Source organism: Anolis sagrei, chromosome 2, assembly GCF_037176765.1.
Source record: "Anolis sagrei isolate rAnoSag1 chromosome 2, rAnoSag1.mat, whole genome shotgun sequence".
NCBI classification, from domain to species: Eukaryota; Metazoa; Chordata; class Lepidosauria; order Squamata; family Dactyloidae; genus Anolis; species Anolis sagrei.
This window is the reverse complement of record NC_090022.1, coordinates 23569335-23590571: the sequence shown is the minus strand read 5'-3', so window position 1 is coordinate 23590571 and position 21237 is coordinate 23569335. Positions and strand designations below refer to the sequence as shown.

The following is a 21237-nucleotide window of genomic DNA, read 5'->3' as shown; positions in this document are numbered from 1 at the left end:
TTTTTATTTGATTTTTTTTTTTACTTTGTTCAAAAACCAAAGCTAGATCTATCTTGTAAAATGAATGTAGTTTGATATCACTTTGACTGCCATGGCTCAATGTTATGGAATTGTGGGAGCTGCATTTTACAGGGTCTTTAGCTTTCTCTGTCCAAGAGTGCTGGTGCTTCACAGAACTGCAACTCCCAGAATTCTATAGCATTGAGCCATGGCAGTTAAAGTGATGCAAACTGCATTGATTCTACAGTGTAGATTTTGCAGGACAGATTACCTCTCAGGCATGCACACTTGATCAAGTCATACTTTCTAAGCCTCAGTGGAAAGCAGTGACAACCCACTTCTGAACCAATTTTGTAAAGAAAATCTATGATATCTTTGCTTGAGAGTTTCTGTCAGAAATTAGAAATGCCGCAACAAGGAAGTGTTGGCGATGCTGTTCTTTCTCAGGTTTCATATATAAGAGGTTTTGCTGTCATCTGTCGCCCATGGGAAATAAACAAGACAAACTCCAACATTTAGCACAACACCACACTTATGAGGCATCACTGAAACCTGGTGGGATGACTCCTATCACTGGAATGTAGCCTATAACCTCTTTGACAGAAACAGAAGAAAGGTGAGAGAAAGGGTAGTACCCTTATATGTCAAAAACGGTTATGCCACAGAAGAGATGCAAGACTATAATCTGGGAAATCAGCTTAAAAACATCTGGATAAGAATCAAGGGAACCAGGACTCAAAAAGATCTTGTTGTGAGCGTCTACTACAGACCTCTGAGCTAGAATGAAGAACTCTATGAAGCCTCCTGTCAGCAGTTGACTGAACAGGTACAAAGAAGAGATAACAACAAAAACAACAACAACTTTATTTTTTACCCTGCCACCATTTTCCCGAAGGGATTTGGGGCAGCTTACACATAGTAGAAAATGTCCACAGAATATCAAAGCCAGAACATCAAAGCAAAAGCAATCCATTAAAACAAAAAAAAATACAATTGAAATAAAACAGTAAAACATAACAATCTAATAAAACTCAATTAAATAAAACATAGGGGTATAAAAACAGCAACCTTAAAACTCATTCAGACAATACACAACATGGGCGATTTCAACTAACCCGATATTTGCTGGAAAGCAAACTTGGCCAAGAGTACAAAATCCAACAAATTTCTAACATGCCTTGCAGACAATTTTATGATCCAAAAGGTAGTAGAGGCAACAAGGGGATCTGTCATGAGTGCTTAATGCAGTTTTCCTGTTTCTTGGCAGGGAGTTGGACTGGAAGGCCCACGAGGTCTCTTCCAACACTAAGATGCTATGATCATGGCAGTTATCAGTATGGATGGCTGCACACATTATCCCAGGAAGCAGCATGACATGGATTGTTGCAGGAACACTTCTGATCTACGTTTGCTTTATGGGCTATGCACATGACATTTGGTTTCTTCTAGTTGAGTTTGATTAGTGCTGGAACCTGCATCTTGTGGTTATTTAAAAATGTTATATATTGATGAATTTTCATAACTTCCGTTGAGCAGTGGCTATGTTTCCTTACAAGTGTACAGGTGGTGCCAATGTGCCTCAATCTGGATTGAATAATGGTATATGGCAAACACCATCACAGTTGAAATCCCAATATATTTCTGGCAACAATTTATTGTTATTTATTTTATTATTTAGAGAAAATTTCCCCTGTTCTTTGGGTACAAAGGCACTCAGATCAGCACACAAAATGTTAATTTGCCTTCAGGCTTCAATGTACATAATATAAATAGTTATTACACAAATATCATCATCATCATCATCATCATCAATCTTTATTATGGTCCAAATACCCAATTTGCTCAGCGGAAAAAGTGCACAACAGATTCATAAACTGATAAGACTTCTTAAAAACAGGATGATTGCAATTCTAGATACACATAAACAAGGGTAAAAGCACTGCAAATATATACAAGGTAAGATTCAACCTGGGTCTAATACAGGAAATTGTCTTATCCTGGCTACCTTGGAGAGAAACCTGACAATAACCAAGGCCACATGTGGAAATTATTTATTTATTTATTTAGTACACTTGTATACCGCTAATATCTCAGCCTGTGCGGCGACTCATTGCGGTTTACAAATTGTCACCTAATAAAAACTTTACTTGGAATTGGGCAGATCTACTGAGTAGGTTGCTCAGTAGTGGGTTAATAATATATAGCCGAGCCTGCTTGTGAAAAATGCAGGACAATAAGATGCAATACATACATTCAATGTCCTGGTTATTATGTGGGCAAAGTCTTGCATTGTATGAGACTCCTGCAAATCTACCTCAAAGCACTTCAGATGGGAACTTCAGAAGGTGCCTTTAAACACGTTGTGCAGCCAAAGCTTAAAAGTTTTTGTTTATATCAAGCCAAACTGAACCTTTGAAGAACCCTGGGGTCCTTGGCTGTAATTGTGTTCTGATATCTAAGTGTGACAACTTCAAGACTGCTACTGGCCAAATATTGCTACCTATTCTCACTGCACCTTGGAGAATAGGTAGCAATATCTGGCCACAGTCAAGTTCTTAAAATAATTTGCTTCATGAAAAGGCCCAACATAATGTACGCTCAGGGTGCTTGGGGAACACAAAACATATGAGTGAGGACGCAGCTCACAAAAGGCAATGTCCCACAGTCTTTGTTTAATAAATTTAAGTGCCATGTCAAAACCCAGATGAGATAAGGAAGGTTGAAGAGAGGTTGATAGAAGAGACTTTTTTAGAATTAACCTTGAACCAGTAGCTAGTGTACCAGCTGCATTAAATCACTAGTTAGTAGTCAGATGCATTAAATCACTACTGACCGAGAGGTCATGAGTTCAAAGCCAACTTGGGTTGGAGTGAGCTCCTGACCATTAATAGTCTAGCTTGCTGTTGACCTATGCAGCCTGAAAGACAGTTGCATCTGTCAAGTAGGAAATGTAGGTACTGCTTTATATGGGGAGGCTAATTTAACTAATTTACGACACCATAAAATGTTCCAGCAGCATGTGTAAGAATGAGGAAGTACTCCATCAAGGACTTGGTGTCACAAGTGGACAGTGAAGCAGCAGCTCCCCCTGTGGCCAGAATCGAGCATACCCTCATGAAGCCGGAAAGCTGGAATGCTAAATTGCCCCTGTGTCTGTCTATATATGTTGTATGTCTAATGGCACTGAATGTTTGCCATGTAAATGTGCATTGTAATCTGCCCTGAATCTCCTGTGGGGCGAGAAGGGTGGAATATAAATACTGTAAATAATTGTGTAATCACTCTGGGTGAGATGGTGAATCACACCTGAGCTCAGTCTGAAAACACTGACCTTAATGCAATGTTTAAGGGCCTACCACTAAGCTCTTGTTAACAGGGAAATTTCCCTGGATTCTCACAACAAGACACAGGATGACACATATCTTGGGAACTGGAAGAGGGTCCTCAAGAACTGTGATTGGTGCCGGTCTATCTTATGTGTTGAGCCACCAATCCAGATGCTGGATGCATACAATTGAAATTAGCAATTTGATGTAGGTCTTTGTAATGCGGACCTAAATTTTGGGCTGTACCTGTAATAACTGGTTTAGTTATTTTTACAGTTACAAGATATATATTGCCGCACCGTGTTAACCATACTTTGTACCATAGGACAGTCATTCATAGGATTCTCATGAACAGTAATAACTGAAGAGGAGCTATTTGAATTATATTTTAACAACATGGCTGGAAAAAGTTACAAACGGAGTAAGAATAACCACTTTTGTGAGCCTTGGCAGATGAGACTTAGGCTAGTAGTCTGAAAAGTATTAAGAAGGAGAGGTGCCATTTAGCCTTAATAATAATAGTAACAACAACAACAACTTTATTTTTGTACTCTGCCTCCATCTCCCTGAAGGAACTCAGGGTGGCTTACAAAGGGACAAGCCCTGGATTACAAGTTAAAACAAACACAATAAAATACTATCAATAACAACAAATAATAAAACAGTAAAATCAATTAACATCATAAGAACAATGCCCTGGATGGCCAACAATTTGAAGCTGGGTTCGGGCTCAGAGTAAGTGCAATGATTCCTTGGTAGAGCCAAGGGAAGGTGCAATAGTCAGGGGACTGGGTTGCCAGGATAATTCCCTTGGCCATTAAAGTGTCATAAGTAAAGGAAAGGGGACAACTAAAGTGCAGGAGCTTAGATAAGGTCAGGATAATTCTCTAGTGAACCAGCTAGTCAAAAGCACAACTGAACAGCCAAGTTTTTAATTCCTTGCAGAAAATTGAGAGAGTGGGGGCTGTCTGCTCTCCCTAGGGAGAGAGTTCCAGACCCGAGGGACCACCAAAGAGAAGGCTCTCTCTCTCTCGTCCTCACCGTGCTTGAGACGGTGGTGAGAGCAAGAGGAGAGCCTCCCCCGAGGATCTTAAAGTATGTGCTGGTTCGTAGGGGAAGATGCGGTCACAAAGATAGGCAGGGCTCGAACAATTTAGGGCTTTGTAGGTGATCACCTGCACTTTATTTTGGGACCAGAAACTTGGGGCCTTTGCATCAGAAAGCAAATATCTCAGGTTGGTAGTAGTGGCACAGAGAAGAGGATGGTTAACTCTTCTGATCAATAAAGGGGCTCCAGATTTTCTCCTATGAGCCCTAGCAATATTTGCATGTACAGTTACTGTAACTGAGGGAGCAGCTGGAGGAAAAACAGACCATTCCCAGCCACCTATTACTTCAGGGAAATAAAAAGGGGATTTCCCTGTAAAAGAATCACATTTTGCCCAGAGAAAATGGGATCTGTCCAGCAAGTTCCAAATTATACAATAAGGCTCTGTGACTGAAATAAATTCTGGATGACTGACAAGCTGGCATAGACCCGAGTTTCTGAATCCCAAGTCAGGACAACTTGTGTAATCCTACGTAGTTTGAGCAACATTTACTTCCCGGCTAACCAGTTTGGCCATAAGGACTACAGGGGCTTGGACAGAGATTTCCGATTGATTTCTGAGGTTCTTTCAGCTTAGGACTAAACCCAGAACAACAAACAAACGAAAATACAATAAAGCTATTATACATTTCCTGATCTATGTTTATATTGCCTTAAGCTGTTAGTTTAAAAAATTATGTTGCTATATATTTATTGTTTTCCTTTCCATATTTATCTAGTTTTAAAATTACTATATTGTTATTGATTACACTCATTTCCTTATGTATAGTTATGTTCTGGAAACCATGCCCTATGGGGAAAGATCAAGGGAGTTGGGAAAGTTCATTCTGTATAAGGTACAATTCAGGGTGATCAAATTTGTTGTTCATTCGTTCAGTCGTTTCCAACTCTTCGTGACTTCATGGACCAGCCCACACCAGAGCTCCCTGTCGGCCGTCACCACCCCCAGCTCCTTCAAGATCAATCCAGTCACTTCAAGGATACCATCCATCCATCTTGCCCTTGGTCGGCCCCTCTTCCTTTTTCCTTCCATTTTCCCCAGCATGATTGTCTTCTCTAGGCTTTCCTGTCTCCTCATGATGTGGCCAAAGTACTTCATCTTTGCCTCTACTATCCTTCCCTCCAATGAGCAGTCGGGCTTTTTTTCCTGAAGTATGGACTGGTTGGATCTTCTCGTGGTCCAAAGCACTCTCAGAACTTTCCTCCAGCACCATTCAAGTATTGAAAGGGAGTAGATAAACTGTAGATGGCAGGGTCCAATTTCAATTACAGGAGAATAGATTCTGTTCTTGAGAACAGCACTCAGGGACTCAAAAGCATTTTTAAGGGAATGGGCCTAATCTTGTCAGGAAAGCTATTACTATTCCTACTTATTTTGTGCAGAAGTTGTTATTGAAGCACAATATTTTGCATTAAAACAATCATAATCATCATCCAGCTAAATGTGGCAACAATCCAAACACCATAAATATAATACAAAATATAATAATAATAATAATAATAATAATAACTTTATTTATATACCACTCCATTTCCCCGAGGGGACTCAGAGTGGTTCCCAGGTACCATCACAAAACATGCAAAGTAAAAACAACATAACCATAAGATTAACAAAACAAAATATAAGCATAAAAATTGTCGCCATAACACACATATATTATTATTATTATTATTATTAATAATAATAATAAATCATTTATTTTTAACCCGCCTTCTCTCCCCAGGGGACTCAGGGCGGCTTTCAAAGTAAAAAATGGCAAACATTCAATGCCAGTACATAATTCTGAATGGGATTTGGCTGCATGGGTATCCCAATAGTCAATTGGAGATGGGGAGGATTATTTATTTATTTACAGTATTTCTATTCTTTCTCAGTCCGAAGGTGACTCAAGGCAGCTTACGAAATTGGCAACAATTTGATGCCACAACAGTCATAAATATAATTAGAACATTTAACATAACATAATAAAAATCCATATAAAACCATTACAAGTATAATCACCAATGCCCTCCAGTTAAACACATTTTCCATTAGCATTGCTTTAAGCAGTTCCATGTTCACTCTTTCATAGTACTGTGTTTATCTAGTACACTGCAGTTCCAAAAGCTTGTTTGAAGAGCAAGGTTTTTATTTTTTCCAGAAAATCAGGAGGGGTGTGTGTGTGTGTGATCTAATATCCCTAGGAAGGGAGTTCCGCAGCCAAGGGGCCACCACTGAGAAGGCCCTGTCTCTCGTTTCTGCCAAATGCACCTGTGAAGAAAGCGGGATTGAGAGCAGGGCCTCCCCAAATGATCTTAAGTTCCTAGAAGGATGTTCAATCCTCCATGACTAGTTTTAGGGGGTACTTGAAACTGTAATCAGTTGCATATTACAAGTAGTTCTTTACATATGTTCAGCATTCATGGCATTGCCTTTCACCCTTTAGTGCAGGCATGGGCAAACTCAGGCCTAGATGTGGCCCCCTGGGTGCTAACCTCAGGTCCTCCTCATTTTTCTGGTCCTCTTGGTAGAAGAACATGGTGGCTCGCCACATCCTTACACCAAAAAGATGGGGGAGGAAGGCACGCTGCAGCTGAAAGCCCTCTGGAGTGCTCTCAGCCACTGTGTGTCTCGACCTCTTCCCGGCATGAGGACGGTATGAGTAGCCCCATCTTTATGCCAGGAGGACAGCTTGAAGAAGGAGCATTCTCAGCCACCACCTGTCTCTCTCTCCTCCTGGCATAATGTCAAGAGGACAGCTCGAGGATTAGGAGAGGAGGATGGGGAGGGGTAGGGGGATCGATACAGTTGCCACATGTCCTGCCTTCCTCCCAGCATAAGGATAGGGCAATCAGCTCCGTCCTTATGCTGGGAAGACAACCTGAGGATGACCCAGGCCCTGCCCTGCCCATCCACCCCCGCCCTCTCCTACACCCTCCCCCACCCAGGCCTGCTTCACTCAGCATGTGTCCGGCCCCTCTCCCTCCTGGCCCAGCCCTCCCAGCTGGGCCCACAATGTGGCCCCAAGACAAAAAAAGATTGCCCATGCCTACTTTTGTGGGTGGTTGAGAACAGACAGTAATGGCTGCAACCACAACATTTCAACCCATGAATGGTTAGTTCTCATAACATTGTCAATCAGGATTGCACAGATGTGAATGATGGGAAGTAATTGGTGTAAGGAATGGGTTTACCTAAATGTTGTAAAGATAAAAGGTGGTAGTAGTCTTTTGCCAGAACATGCAATGGCTGATAATGGCTAAACTGGCTGGGGAATACAACAACAGCACCACCAGCAACAACAATTTTATTATGGTCCATAGACCCATCAGCAAAACCAACAGTCATTATAAATTCTCCCATCTCAGGAGAAGTCCATTGTACAAAACATCTACATGGTTTCAAGTAATATGCCTATCAGAGGTTATTTGTTTTCTCAGCCTTGTTGCCACTGTGAGGAATTTTGCCACAATGAGAGTCACCCTGTGGCACTTGACCTCTAAAATATATATAACGATCCTTTGCGAGGGATGGCCAGTCATGTGGGACAGGATTGGATATAAAAGTTGCACTGTGTAGTAGCGGCACTGCAATAAAATGTGTTCTATTGTTTCTATTTCATTTCCTCCACAGGGGCATAGTCTTTGGGCATAAGGAATTCCAGACAGTCAGCCTCTTAGCATCTCGGAGGGAAATACATTAAACTCGCCTTTGTAAAGAGTCTGCGATATTTAATCACTGTAATACTTTTTAGGTATTTGCAAGACTTAAATGGCTCCCTCTATGGTAAATTTTAAACTCTGGAGAAGCATGGTGAATTTGAGTGGGCTCTAAGCTCTCCAAGGGCAATGTCCTGCAGCCTTTGCTTCAGGGATTCTTGCACCATTTTGAATCCCAAATGGAGCAGAAGGGGTGCAGATAGTCCAATTGAGGCTGCTTTTTGTTCAGTCCTCCATACCCACAGGGGTTTGGAGGCTTCATGAGAGAGGTGATGCAGTAAACCTGTTCCCAGTTTGAAAATCATTGGATGGGGAATACTGGAATATGGAATACTGGCTAAACTGGCAGGGGAACCTTGTGAGCTGGGTGGTTGCGAAGGGACAGTGATAGCCGCAAACCACGCATTTCAACCCTTCCGTGAATAGTTAGTTCCCCTCATAAAGTTGGCAACCAGGATTGCATAGATGTGAATAATAGGAAGTAATTGGTGTAAGGAATGGGTTTCCTGTAAATTTTGTAAAGAATGAAGGTGATAGTAGTCTTTTGCCAGAACATGAAAATGGAATACTGGCTAAACTGACTGGGGAACGTTGTGAGCTGTACTCTAAAAACAGGTAACTTACGCAAGCTTTGCAAAACCAGAACACTGCATTCTCTTTTCAATGCAGTGATGGGCTATGTTTTTGTGGTTCTGACTGTTCTTTCCCTGAAGTCTTACCCATTCCCATTTTTTAAAAAAGTATTCTTCTTTCCTTTTGACCTGGACTTGAACTTTCTGGCAATTTCGCAAGCAGAACCATTCTTCTTGCTCTTGTATGAAAATGTTCAGTTGGTCAATGCTCTTTCCAACAGTACATAAATACCGTCAGGCTCCCGGTTATTTCTAAGAGGTGCAGGGAGTGTGGCAGGCAACTCTGTATTCACTCAACTTCCAAAGGAACGGTCTAGGAGCCTCACTGAAGAGCAGCAGACACCTGTCAAGGAGGTAGGTCCCAAACAAAACAGAAAATGTATTTGCCTTGGAAAACGTGGGAATGATCTATGGATAGAAGGACAAGAGATCTGGGCTTATTCATTTATATTAGGAACCTCAAGGTCAAATACCTTGTTTTCCTGGCCAATATATGCTACTTTTTCAAGTCAGGAGTGACTTGAGAAACAGCAAGTTGCTTTTGGTGTGAGAGTATTGGCCGTCTGCAAGGATGTTGCCCACGGGACTCCCAGATGTTTTGATGTTTTACCATCCTTGTGGGAGGCTTCTCTTATGTCTCCACATGGGGAGCCAGAGCTGACAGAGGGAGGTTATCCATGCTCTCCCCGGATTCAAACCTGTGACCTGTCTTCAGTCCTGCCGGCACAAGGGTTTAACCCACTGCACTACTGGGGACTCCTATATATGCTACTGAACTCTAGACACTTCCAGTGAGGCTTACTTGGTGTAGAGCAGGGGTCCTCAAACTTTTTAAACAGAGGGCCAGGTCACAGGGTCTCAAACTGTTGGAGGGCCGGATTATAATTTGAAAAAAAAGAATGAATTCCTATGCACACTGCACATATCTTATTTGTAATGCAAAAAAAACTTTTGGCTCATTGGATAGGATTGTTGTTGTTGTTATTGCTGTTTTATGTTTTCAAGTCATTTCAGACTTAGGTTGACCCTAAGCAAGGGCTGGGTAAATGATCTTGGAGGGCCGTATCTGGCCTTCAGGCCTTAGTATGAGGACCCATGGTGTAGAGGATCCACTGTTGGAGAAGACATAAGCATTCCCTGAAGGTGCAGATCTGTCAGTTATTCCCACTCCAGAGCACTGCATTGAGCTGAAATTTCTATACTTCCTTGGATTTAGCGTCACTTGGCTAATGTACATCTAGTCTCCAAATAGTGGTTATAGCTGTTGGTTATGGAGAAATTGAGAGGATGTAGTAGAGAAAAAGAGAGAGAGAGCCAAAGACAAAGATGGGATATGTTTCTGCCTTCTCTGATTTAGGCTTCTCTGATTAAGTTTTTCTCCCATTTAGCAATGGTCAATTGTAGCCTTAATCAAACCTTTGAAACCAGAAATGATGGCAAATAGTCACTACTCATTGCTCTTGGGCTCAAGGGTGTGATTTGGGGTGCAGTGGTACAAGCATGGCCGCTGGTGAATCTATATCATTTGGGTATAAATCCACTCCAGAATTTACTCCAAACTTTAAAAGAAAGGAAGAATCTAACAGAACATTTAAGATCAATTTAGCATGAGCCTTTATGGATTTCTGTCCAATTCTTCAGATGTGCTGATAAAGTAATATACCCACTCATAGTTTGAATGAATATCTTGCCTCATCACACCTGAAGAAGTAGGCTGAAATCCTTAAAAGCTCATGCTAAAATAAATATATTAAACCTTAAAGCTACTTTCAGATCCCTTCCCTTTCTATTATGAAACAGACAGATATGATGACCATTCTGAAAACTCCAGGCTTTAAAGTAGCTATCCATGGTGCTACAGAGTTTAGTGCCTTATTTTCTCCAAAGATCAGACTAAAGACCTGCCAAGCATTTGGAGTAGATTCACCACCATGTAATTTATGCCTACTCTTGCAAGTTTGGAAAGGAATAAGCAGGGATATGAGTGAATGAAAGGATAGTTTTAGTTATCTAAATTGTGCAAGAAGACTTCCTAAAGTAATGCCCATGGGGAAAGGATGCTATTATTATTATTATTATTATTATTATTATTATTATTAAACTTTATTTGTACCCCCCTAGCATCTCCCGCAGGACTCGATGCGGCTTACAAAGGCCAAGGCCTCAACACAACAACAGCAAAACAATAACAGTACAATTTAAAGCAAATTAAAAACATAAGCAATAAGCAATAACAAAACATTACATTACCTACAATTTTATTTATACTAGTGATTGAATTATTAGCAAATGTGTTATGGCAAGACAAAGATATAGAAGGAATATTACAAAAAGAAAAGGTAAAGATTATTTTATTTGCAGATGACACCCTGTTGACTATAATAGAACTATCAAAAGCTTTTAAAAAATCCAGAAAGAACATTTGGAAGATTTTGAAGAAATAACAGGTTTGAAAATAAATTGGAGTAAGTCCAAAATGATGCTAATTAACAATAGTAAAGGGGAAACAGAAGCTATTAAAAGGAATTATAAGATTAAAATTACTGAAAGTTTCAAATATTTAGGGATAAATATAGCTAAAAATATATAGGATTTAAAAAACCAAATTTTCATAAGTTGAAAAAAGAGCTAAAAGAAAAAAAAATCACTTTATGAGATTACCATAAATTGACAAGCATCTTGAAGGAAGGTGCAAGCACACCCACCCACACACTTATTCATTCACTAATTCATTCATTCATTCATTCGAGAAATATATAACTTGACTTTCTCTGAGCACAGACCCAAGGCAGTTACAACAGAATAAAAAGATACAAAACAAAAGTTTAAACAGCTCATTAAAACATAAATTTTTGAAACACACAAACACAATTAAACCCATGTGAACATCAAAACAAAGATAAAACCCCAGAGCTTCCATTACCATTTGTCTGGCTTAATTAACACCTTCTCGAAAAGGAATGCCTTTGCACCCTTCCAGAATGCCATTAAAGAGACTGAGTTACAGGGGAAGATAGTGCTGTATGCTACAATGAATTATGAGTGAAATAGATGCCATGTATTTATTTAACCTTGTCTACCATTTTCTCCTTTCAGCTGCCATGATGCTTGGTCTTCTCTTTTCTGGTTTCTGTTTCTTCGTCCTCCTCTTTTCATTGGCATCCAGTTCTCCCATTGGAGATGGCACTGTGGTGAACACCAAGAGTGGTCCCGTTAAAGGAAAACTACTCTCAGAAAGCTCTAGTTCTGTGATGGCCTATCTTGGCATCCCTTATGCTGAGCCTCCCTTGGGGAACTTGCGTTTCCAGAAGCCTCGTCCACATCAGCCTTGGAGTCAAGTCTTGGAGGCTAACAACTTTGGCAATGCCTGCCCCCAGTTCACTTACCCAGAATTCCCTGATTCAAAGATGTGGACTCTCAACAGGCCTCTGTCAGAAGACTGTCTCTTTCTCAACGTCTGGGTGCCTCATCCACAGCCCTCTACACCAACTCCCATTCTTGTCTGGATCCATGGCGGGTCTGGATTTTACTCTGGCTCAGCTTCACTGGACTTATATAATGGAGCGTCCTTTGCTGCAAGAGAGAAGGTCATTGTGGCCTCCATCAACCACCGCCTGGGTGCTCTGGGCTTCCTTTCTTTGCCAACTGTTATTCCAGGAAATATGGGCCTGTTGGATCAACAGCTAGCCCTGACCTGGGTCAAGGAGAATGCAGCTTCTTTTGGCGGAGATCCTAACAAGATTACTATTTTTGGCCACAATGGTGGGGCTGTTTCTGTGGGTTTACATCTCCTTTCTCCAAGAAGCCAGCCACTTTTCAGCCAAGCTATCCTGCAGAGTGCAGCTCCCAATTTGCTCTGGGGATGGAAAAGTCCTGGGGAGGTTAAGCAGAAAACCCTTGCTTTCAGTAAGCTTCTGGGGTGTGAAGGAAGTGATGAAAATGCTGTATTGAGCTGCCTTCAGGGGAAAAATGCATCTGAATTTGGTCAGCAGGAGTTATCTATGATGGAAAAGAGTGAATTCCTTCTGGATCTCCCCTTCTTACCAACCACAGATGGAGACTTTTTGCCCGAGGATCCACAAAAACTACTTCAGTCAGGACGCATCCAGGTCAAACCAATTCTCCTTGGTGGCACTTCTGATGAAGCATCTGCTTTTGTGCTGTATTACTACCCTGGTGTGAAGGATGGCTTGATCTCTTGGGATCAACTTTTAAAAGTGGCAAAGATGACAATTCGCAATGTGAGTGCTGAAGATGTGAAGGCTGTGGCCCTGAAGTATAATGAAGACTATCAGGGTGCTGCACAGTACCGGTCGGCCATGATTCAGATGATTAATGAATATGGGTTTTGGTGCCCATTAGTTGAATTTGCAGCAACAGTCCAAGAAGCTGGGAGTCCTGTGTATGCTTACGTCTTCTCTCACCACACTTCTGGTTCATTCTTCCCTGAGTGGCTAGGGGCACCTCATGGTGCTGAGCTACCATATGTATTTGGCCATCTTGAGCTGGCTGTGGCTGTCAACAAAACATATACAGAGGCCGAGGCTGCATTGAGTCATAGGATCATGCACTATTGGGCAGAGTTTGCCAGAAATGGGTAAGGCATTGTTGTTTCTGCTCAGATTTCTTTACTTCATACAGAAAAAAAATCTAGCCATTCAATAAACAATGTAAGATGCACAGTTTCCATCACTGAGATTACCTTGTTATTATACAGCCCAGGAAACAGCTTTCACTGTCTAGCAAAAGGAATCATGGTGGCGTTTCATTCATCATGTTCAAAGGTGTCCAGTTTGAGCCTCCCTTATCTGGAATTCCAAAATCTGAAATACTCCAAAATTATCCACATGGGCTGCTAACATCATGTCACCTTTGCTTTCTGATGATTCAAAATGCACAAAATTTGGTTTTGAACACAATTATGTAAAATATTGTATACAATTACCTTCAGACTATGTGTGCAAGGTGTATATGAAACAAATGTAATGTTCAGACATAGATCCCATCTCTAAAATGTCTCATTGTGTATGGATGTGCAAACACAGCTATTTCAAAATCAGGAAATTCCAAAACACATTTGGCCCCAAGAGTCAGATGATAGATACTCAACCTGTATGAGACTCCAATCAGTGTCATGCTGTTGTCCAGATAGTGGGCAGCATGAAATTGAGACAGATTTGGTTCCTGAAACATGTGGTCTCAAACATTGTGACAGTATGACTGTTTGTAAACTTTTGTACATGGGCTTGCAGCAGACATTTTGTAACACTGTGTTAGACCTTGTGAAAGAGTTAATGCAATGTTTGGTGCTAGACTCCAAATGTCCTTCCTTGCATGAAACTTTCCTTCAGTCTTCAATTTTTTTAGCAATGCCAAGAATGAGACATTAAGAGTATTTCACAACTAGAACCCAGAATCATTCAAACCTAAAACGTTATATGTGTTTGCATTCCTTTTGGCAACTTTGCCTGATCCTCTTCTTTGGATGCCTAAACTCTATTTCTAAATGCTCAGTTTACATTAAGTTACTGCAATGCTGGAAATTTAGGAAACCTTCATGGCAGGGCTGATTTCTAACAGAGTGGGGCAATGTCCTCATTTTGCTTCTCTGTGGCAACATGCCCACATTGATCTCAGATCTTGTGTAGTAAAAGCTTAGGTAACTGGTTAAGCAATCAGGAATTGTTTTGAGTACCGAACTGAAATCTCTGAACCTCAGTTCTGTTTATCTTTTGCAAAAAAAGAAGAAAATCCTTTTACAGCATACACAAACACCTCTTGCACAAAACAGGATAGTTTCAGAAGTGACTCCAGTGGCCTATTTTGCTATCAGAATGAGCCTTATCCCCTGCAAACATTGAAGAAATAAGAGCATATGTTCGATCAGATCAAAGCCCCATGGCATACAGCGTTCTCTACCTCTGTTGGCTCTCCAGATGCCACAGAGGAGTCCTCAAAGCTGACAACAACTTGGGAAATTGCTTTTTGCAAACAACAACAATTTAGGGTTGTACTTCTCAGACTTAAAAAGTAGTTAGTTAGATTAGGATTTCACCTTTTAAAAGTAACTATTCATTAATTTTTTGGAGTAAATAAGAGAGCCCCAGTGGTGCAGTGGGTTAGACTGCTGAGCTGCTGACTGTGCTTGTTGACTCAAAGGTTGCAGGTTTGAATCCGGGGAGCGGCATGAGCTTCCATTGTCCGTCCCAGCTTCTGCCAACCCAGCAGTTCAAAAACATGCAAATGTGAGTAGATCAATAGGTACTGCTCCGGTGGGAAGGTAATGTTGCTCCATGCAGTCGTGCTGGCCACATGACCTAGGAGGTGTCTATGGACAATGCTGGCTCTTCGGTTTAGAAATTGAGATGAGCATCACCCTTCCAAAGTTGGACATGACTGGACTTAATGTCAGGGGAAAACTTTTACCTTAAGATAGCTATGTTTTTAGGTTCTTTTTAGAGGATTCATAGCTAAATGCATCATGAGATGCCAACATATGAACCATATGATATTCATATTATTATTATTATTATTATTTACTTCATTTATACCCAGCCTTTCTCACCCTGCAGGGGACTCAATGAGCTTACAGACACCGGCAAAATTCAATATCACATATGAACATAACAATAAAAATATACCTTCATTATTCTTTCATTATTCAGATAGGCCATCCTCCTGTAACTCTAATGGTAACCACGAGAGGCATTTCTGTGTTCTCAAAAATATGCAGTGTCCAAGTTGGTTCATCAGGTGCTATGCTATGGCTGACTTCTCAGGTTGAATCCATCAGCAGTGTCTTTCATGTTCCTTGATGCATGTTCGTGCAATGCTGCGTTTGGTGGTCCCTATATAGACTTGTCCATAGCTGCATGGTATATGGTAGACTCCTGCAGAGGTGAGAGGACCCCTCTTGTCCTTTGCTGAACATTTTCTTGGTGGGTCTGTAGATAGTTTGTATGTTGTGTTTCCTCATCAGTTCCCCTATGCGGTCAGTGGTTCCCTTGATGTATGGCAAGAACACTTTTCTAGTTTCCAACAAACCTCATAACCTCTGAGGATGCTTGCCACAGATGCAGGCAAAACATTGGGAGAGAATGCTTCTAGAACATGGCCATACTGCCCGAAAAACCTACAACATCCCAGTGATTCCGGCCATGAAAGCCTTTGACAATACACGGAAACTCAGTTTCTTCATTGTCCACATGCAGTCATATATTGGCCTTAAATATATTCTCACTTCTTCCACAGAAATCCCACAGGGTCAAAGGTCAAGGAGGGAAAATGGCCCCTCTACAATGCCATGCAGCAGAAGGTCTTCCTTCTTAACACTGAGATGCCTCAAAATCCACAGGTCTCACCTGCCCGCCACTGTGATTTCTTGAAAGCATATTGTGCACAGTCAAGTAAGTTCAGCTTTATGTTCTGAAGTATGTGTTTGCCTATCACGAACCAGATGTTTCTAATTGGCACCCTAGACCTGAAATTTAATACTGTTACCTGGAAGCACCATAATTACTAATGGTCTCTGATGCATAGTTCAATTTTCTTTAGAAGGGATTCTGGGACCAAACACAAAGGGAACTCACCAATGGCTCCTCCTCATCCTGGTGAGATGATGAATGTGATGCCACAGGGTTCTTTCCTGGTTCTATTTCTATTCAGCATCTTTATTAATGACTTGGATGATGGACTAGAGGGCATGTTTATTAAATTTGCAAAAGACTCCATACTGGGAGTGGCGCTAATAGCCCAGAGGACAGAGTATTCAAAAAGAGTATTGGAGTCTCCTTCTTGGGAGGATTTTGAACAGACTCAGGATGGTCACCTGTCAGGAGTGCTTTGGTTGTGTATTTCTGTATTTATATTTATTTATTTATAATATTTGTATCCTGTCCTATTCTTGACCTCCGAAGAGGGACTCAGGGTGGCTTCCAACAATATAAAACACCAACACATAAAATGATAATAAATATACATTTATTATATATATGGCAGAATGGAGTTGGACCACATGGCTCTTGTAGCCTCTTCCAATGCCATGTTTATATCATTCGAGGTAGGTTAGGGGAATTCACTCATATTTTAATTGAATTATAAACACCCACACTAAATAAAAAGTGGAAGTACTTTGATTGTACTTTTCTTGCATTGCAGGGGGTTAGATTAGATGGCTCATGTGGTTTCTTCCAACTCTGGATTCATGGTATTATCATACCCCATCCCACCAGACATTGAATAGCTTTGAAAAAAACCCTCTTTTGAACAATAATCCATATATATTTCCCCAGGTGGTATGAGTATTGTTCATGCCACCTAATACAGTTGAATTCCAAGAGTAAAATTTCCAAACTTACACACACACACACACACAGAGAGAGAGGTTCTTCCAGGATTAACTACATTTTCACAAGTATGCTCAGAGAATGGGAAGGCTTTTTTTTAAAAAAAGAGGTACAGTACTCACACTAATGTGTGATCCAATTGACCCAGCATTTTGGTTGGGTGCCTGATTTTTTACTAACATTTCGAGACATATACATTACTATATAGGGTAGTTCTCACTGCCCCACAAAGGAACACTATACATGCACATATTTAGGACAAAGACTTTTGAGAAAAAATCCACAACAATGTCTTCAAGAAGTCTTGGGGCCACCGTATCTGTTGGGAATCCGAGCTGTCAGGCTCAAAATAACCCTCACTTGGGGTGATTCCACAAAAAATATAGCAGAGTGCCAGAAGCACAGTTCATAACCAGCAGAAATCAGATTAGCTTGCATTCAAGAGGATTGGGGAGTCACAACTTTAGGTTCTAAAATATATTTATTGAAGTAAAAAGAAATCCATTCTAGATAGAAAGGGGTCTTTAAGCGAACTAGCTTACTAAGGCTTACTCGGGCTGAGAGGGGCGGTCAATAAATGCAATAAATAAATAAATAAATAAATAAATAAAAGAATAAAATAACAAAAGTATCCATGCAGCTACATTTTGTCTGGAGAATGACAAAATACGTCCTCACTGGAAGGAAGACAAAGGCAGAAGAGAAAGGGCCAAAATGGAGAATGACCACATGGCCAACAAGCCAGGGCAATAAAAATACCTGTAAAGAGGAAGTAACCTCATTCCTCACAGAGATTACATTGCTAAAGGAGGAGGAGACAGTGGCGAGAGAAGAAGGAGAGTAAAGACAGAGGCCCTTCTGGGATAAGCATGCATAGGAATGTGTGTGTGTGTGTGTGTGGGGGGGGGGGGGGAATTCCTCATTCTAATCTTATCTAGTCTAGCTACTCATTGAGGACTGGAGACTTGTGCAGTCAGGGATGGAACCCAACAGTATCGATGGCAGCTAAATTGCTATCAAAATGTTATGAAGAATGTACTGCCTTCCAAAGTGTATAGAACCTTCAACATTCCTCTTGCAAATGCAGATCTGTTCCTAATTGAATTTCTTGTTCTCACAAATGTTTTCCCCTCCTTTCCTTTCTATTTTCCTTCCACAGCCAAATCTAATGAGGATTCTCTTTCACCAAGTGAAGATGGGAAGGAATCTCAGTAGTGGGAATCAACAAACCTTCTTACAGATATAGGTGAAGATAAAATGGCAGAAAGGAAGTAGGGAAAGCAGAAATTGATTGATTGGATTGTGGACCATTCACAGCATTTCTGAAAACCAATCAGTAGACGGGACTCACCTTATTCATAAGTGGGTCAACCCATATTCCTTAATCCATAACAGGTACTACATGGCTTCATGTTCCAAGAACAGATCAAAACATTTCCTGGAAGCCTGAAGAAATGACAAGCTATTACAAAACAAAACAAGAAGAAAACACACCCACACATGCACAAAACATCCCTCCCCCACCAAAACCTCCAAATATCCTTTCATGCCGAATAATAAGCCCCATTGTTTTGGGAAGCTTTTCTGCGAATGTGATGCTTTAAGCCAGAACCTCATTAATAATCCACTTTTTGTGCACCTGTGATCTACACTTTTGCCACTGAACTCTGAGCAATGTATCTTTTCTATTGTTTCAAGAAAGCATTTCTAGTGGGTTACTGAGGAATGAAATAAAAATCCTGAAATACATTATAAAACTGAGTTGTTGTTCTTATTTTTATTTTATGTACTTTTTGACTTTCTCCTAAACTGAAGGTGGATCTATAGAATGAATGCAGTTAAAGTGATGCTAAACAGCATTAAGTCATGGCAGTTAAAGTAATGCTAAACTACATTAATTCTACAGTGTAGATACACAAAAAGATTTTGGGAGAACACTGTTCAGATCACCTCTCGGGCATACACACTTGATCAAGTCAAACTCAGTTTATTATTCTCATACTTATTATTATTATTATTATTATTATTATTATTATTATTTATGGAAATGCCTCGGTGGAAAGCAACAGCAACCCACCTTTAAACAAATTTTGTCAAGAATTTCGCTTGAGGGTTTCTGCCAGAAATCAGAAATGACTGATCTCTCTTCTCTAATCTCTTTGTCTGGCTTCTGCCCTCTCTCTGCTGCTCCATTTCCAGAAATAATAATAATAATAATAATAATAATAATAATAATAATAATAATTTAATAATAATAATCAGAAGAAGAAGAAGAGTAATTGGGTTGGTTAAGGTGTACTGGTCAAAGTGTCACAAAGAAGTTTAATCAACTGCTTTGTTGGGCTTTATGCTACACTAAAGAAACTTGGCCCATGGGCCATCACCACCTTTGAAAACTAGATCTCTCTCTAGTCTCTCTCCATATCTGGCTTCTGCCCCCTCTCACTGCTTACTGCATTTCCAGAAATAATAATAATAATAATAATAATAATAATAATAATAATCAGAAGAAGAAGAACAACAACAACAGCAACAATTGGTTTTCAAAGGCAGTGATGGCCCATGGGCCAAGTTTCTCTATTGAAGTGTGAAGCTGAACAAAGCAGTTGTTGAAATTTCCTCCTCTTCTTCTGATTATTTATTTATTTATTTCTGGAAATGCAGCAGCAGAGAGAGGGCAGAAGCCAGACAGAGAGACTAGAGCAGAGAGAGATCTGATTTTCAAAGGCAGGGATGATGGCCCTCAGGCCAAGTTTCTCCATAGAAACCCAACAAATATTTTTATTTTTTAAATAATTATGTATATAAAATGCAGCAGGCTGAATACCCAAAGAGAGAAATATGAGAGAAGTAGAAATGTCAAAGGAATGAAATTATAGTTGTAGGGGTAGGTAGATAAAATTAGTAGTTTGGAGGGTTTTCCTTTTTGTTTGCTATTATTAATAATAGAATTATTATTATCTTTAGAAAGGATTTTGAGAAGGAGAGGAAGGGAGGAGAAAAAGAAGGGTGACTCGAGGCTCTCAGAGCCACCCAAATATTTTAAAATACTTTTAAAGAAAAGCAAACAAAAGAAAGCAGCAGCCAGCCAGTCAGAGCAAAGAGATGATCTTTGACTTCTTTGCCCAACCTCCTCGTGTGTGCACCCCAGCTGCACTCATCCATTCCCAAGTCCTTTTAAATAAAAATAATATTAAAAAAAGGAGAAATCAAAAAGATTGAGCCAAGTCAAGGCAAAAATAAAAATAAATCACGCTGAAGCAAGCAGCAGGGCTAGAGCGAGCAGCAGAGGGTGAGGCAGGCAGGCACTTGCAGCACGCGAGGCGCGACCCAAGTGAGAAAATGAAGGTGGTCATCTCATTAAATAGATTCAGCTTGCGTGAACCATGTCATGGTATTCCCCTCCTCCAATTGGCCCAACAGGCAGGACTCTGAGAGAAAGAGCATGCAACAGTTCTCTGTGTGAGGAGCACCATGTGCTCACAAAAAGTAGATGAGGTTCCGGGATTGGCTCCTGCTTGCTTTTGTGTTGAGCGGATTTTCATACCGGGAGGGGCCTTCTTGTTACATGCTCCTGAAGGTATCGAAGGAACCGAAAGTGCTGGAGGTACCAAAAGGAAATGGATCCAGGCACAACTCTACAGGATACCCACAAAGACTTCTAAATGCATCTCCCTTAATGGAAAATTCCATATAATGTTGCCCTAGCAGTTAAAGTTCACATTTCCCCTTCCCCAAACAGATAGGAATAATATGACCTGCTCATTCACTTACACATTTCTTTCCCCCTTCCCCAAACTAAAATGATCTGTTTATTCAGTTGCAGTGAATTCTGAGTTGTTTTTGTAAGGGGCAGTTTTGCTGTTACTGTAAAGCTTAGTAAATATGTATTTACTTCCTCAAAAGTGATCTGAAGCAAGATCTGTCTGCACTAAAGGATATGGCAAGACACTTACTGCTATGAAAATATTTATGTGTAATGCAACACGAAGGGGAAGATATTCAGAAGAGCGGAAACTGACCACAGTCTCTGTTGAGCAAGACAATGAATTGGCAAGCCCTTTGTGGGCATGAGCAGGTAACTCCTGATTTACTTCCATTAATTCCTGATTTGCAGTTAGATGAGA

General features: G+C 40.5%; 1 protein-coding gene across 1 annotated transcript; it reads left to right on the top strand.

Annotated features, from left to right (window-relative positions):
- The first annotated feature begins 8967 nt into the window (after positions 1-8967).
- On the top strand, positions 8968-18629 carry LOC132765653 (cholinesterase-like). The gene is made up of 4 exons (XM_060759931.2): positions 8968-9119; positions 11862-13362; positions 16017-16171; positions 18270-18629. Exons 2-4 carry the CDS (start codon positions 11867-11869, stop codon positions 18323-18325), a joined length of 1707 nt encoding a protein of 568 aa, XP_060615914.2. The 5' UTR covers positions 8968-9119; positions 11862-11866; the 3' UTR covers positions 18326-18629.
- The last annotated feature ends 2608 nt before the right edge of the window (positions 18630-21237 follow it).

Excerpts from the sequence above, each read along its gene's own strand:
- LOC132765653 (XM_060759931.2), top strand. The coding sequence starts at position 11,867 with ATGATGCTTGGTCTTCTCTTTTCTGGTTTCTGTTTCTTCGTCCTCCTC. Across the intron at positions 13,363-16,016 it reads GCAGAGTTTGCCAGAAATGG|AAATCCCACAGGGTCAAAGG; the intron begins GTAAGGCATTGT and ends CTTCTTCCACAG. Across the intron at positions 16,172-18,269 it reads AGCATATTGTGCACAGTCAA|CCAAATCTAATGAGGATTCT; the intron begins GTAAGTTCAGCT and ends TTCCTTCCACAG.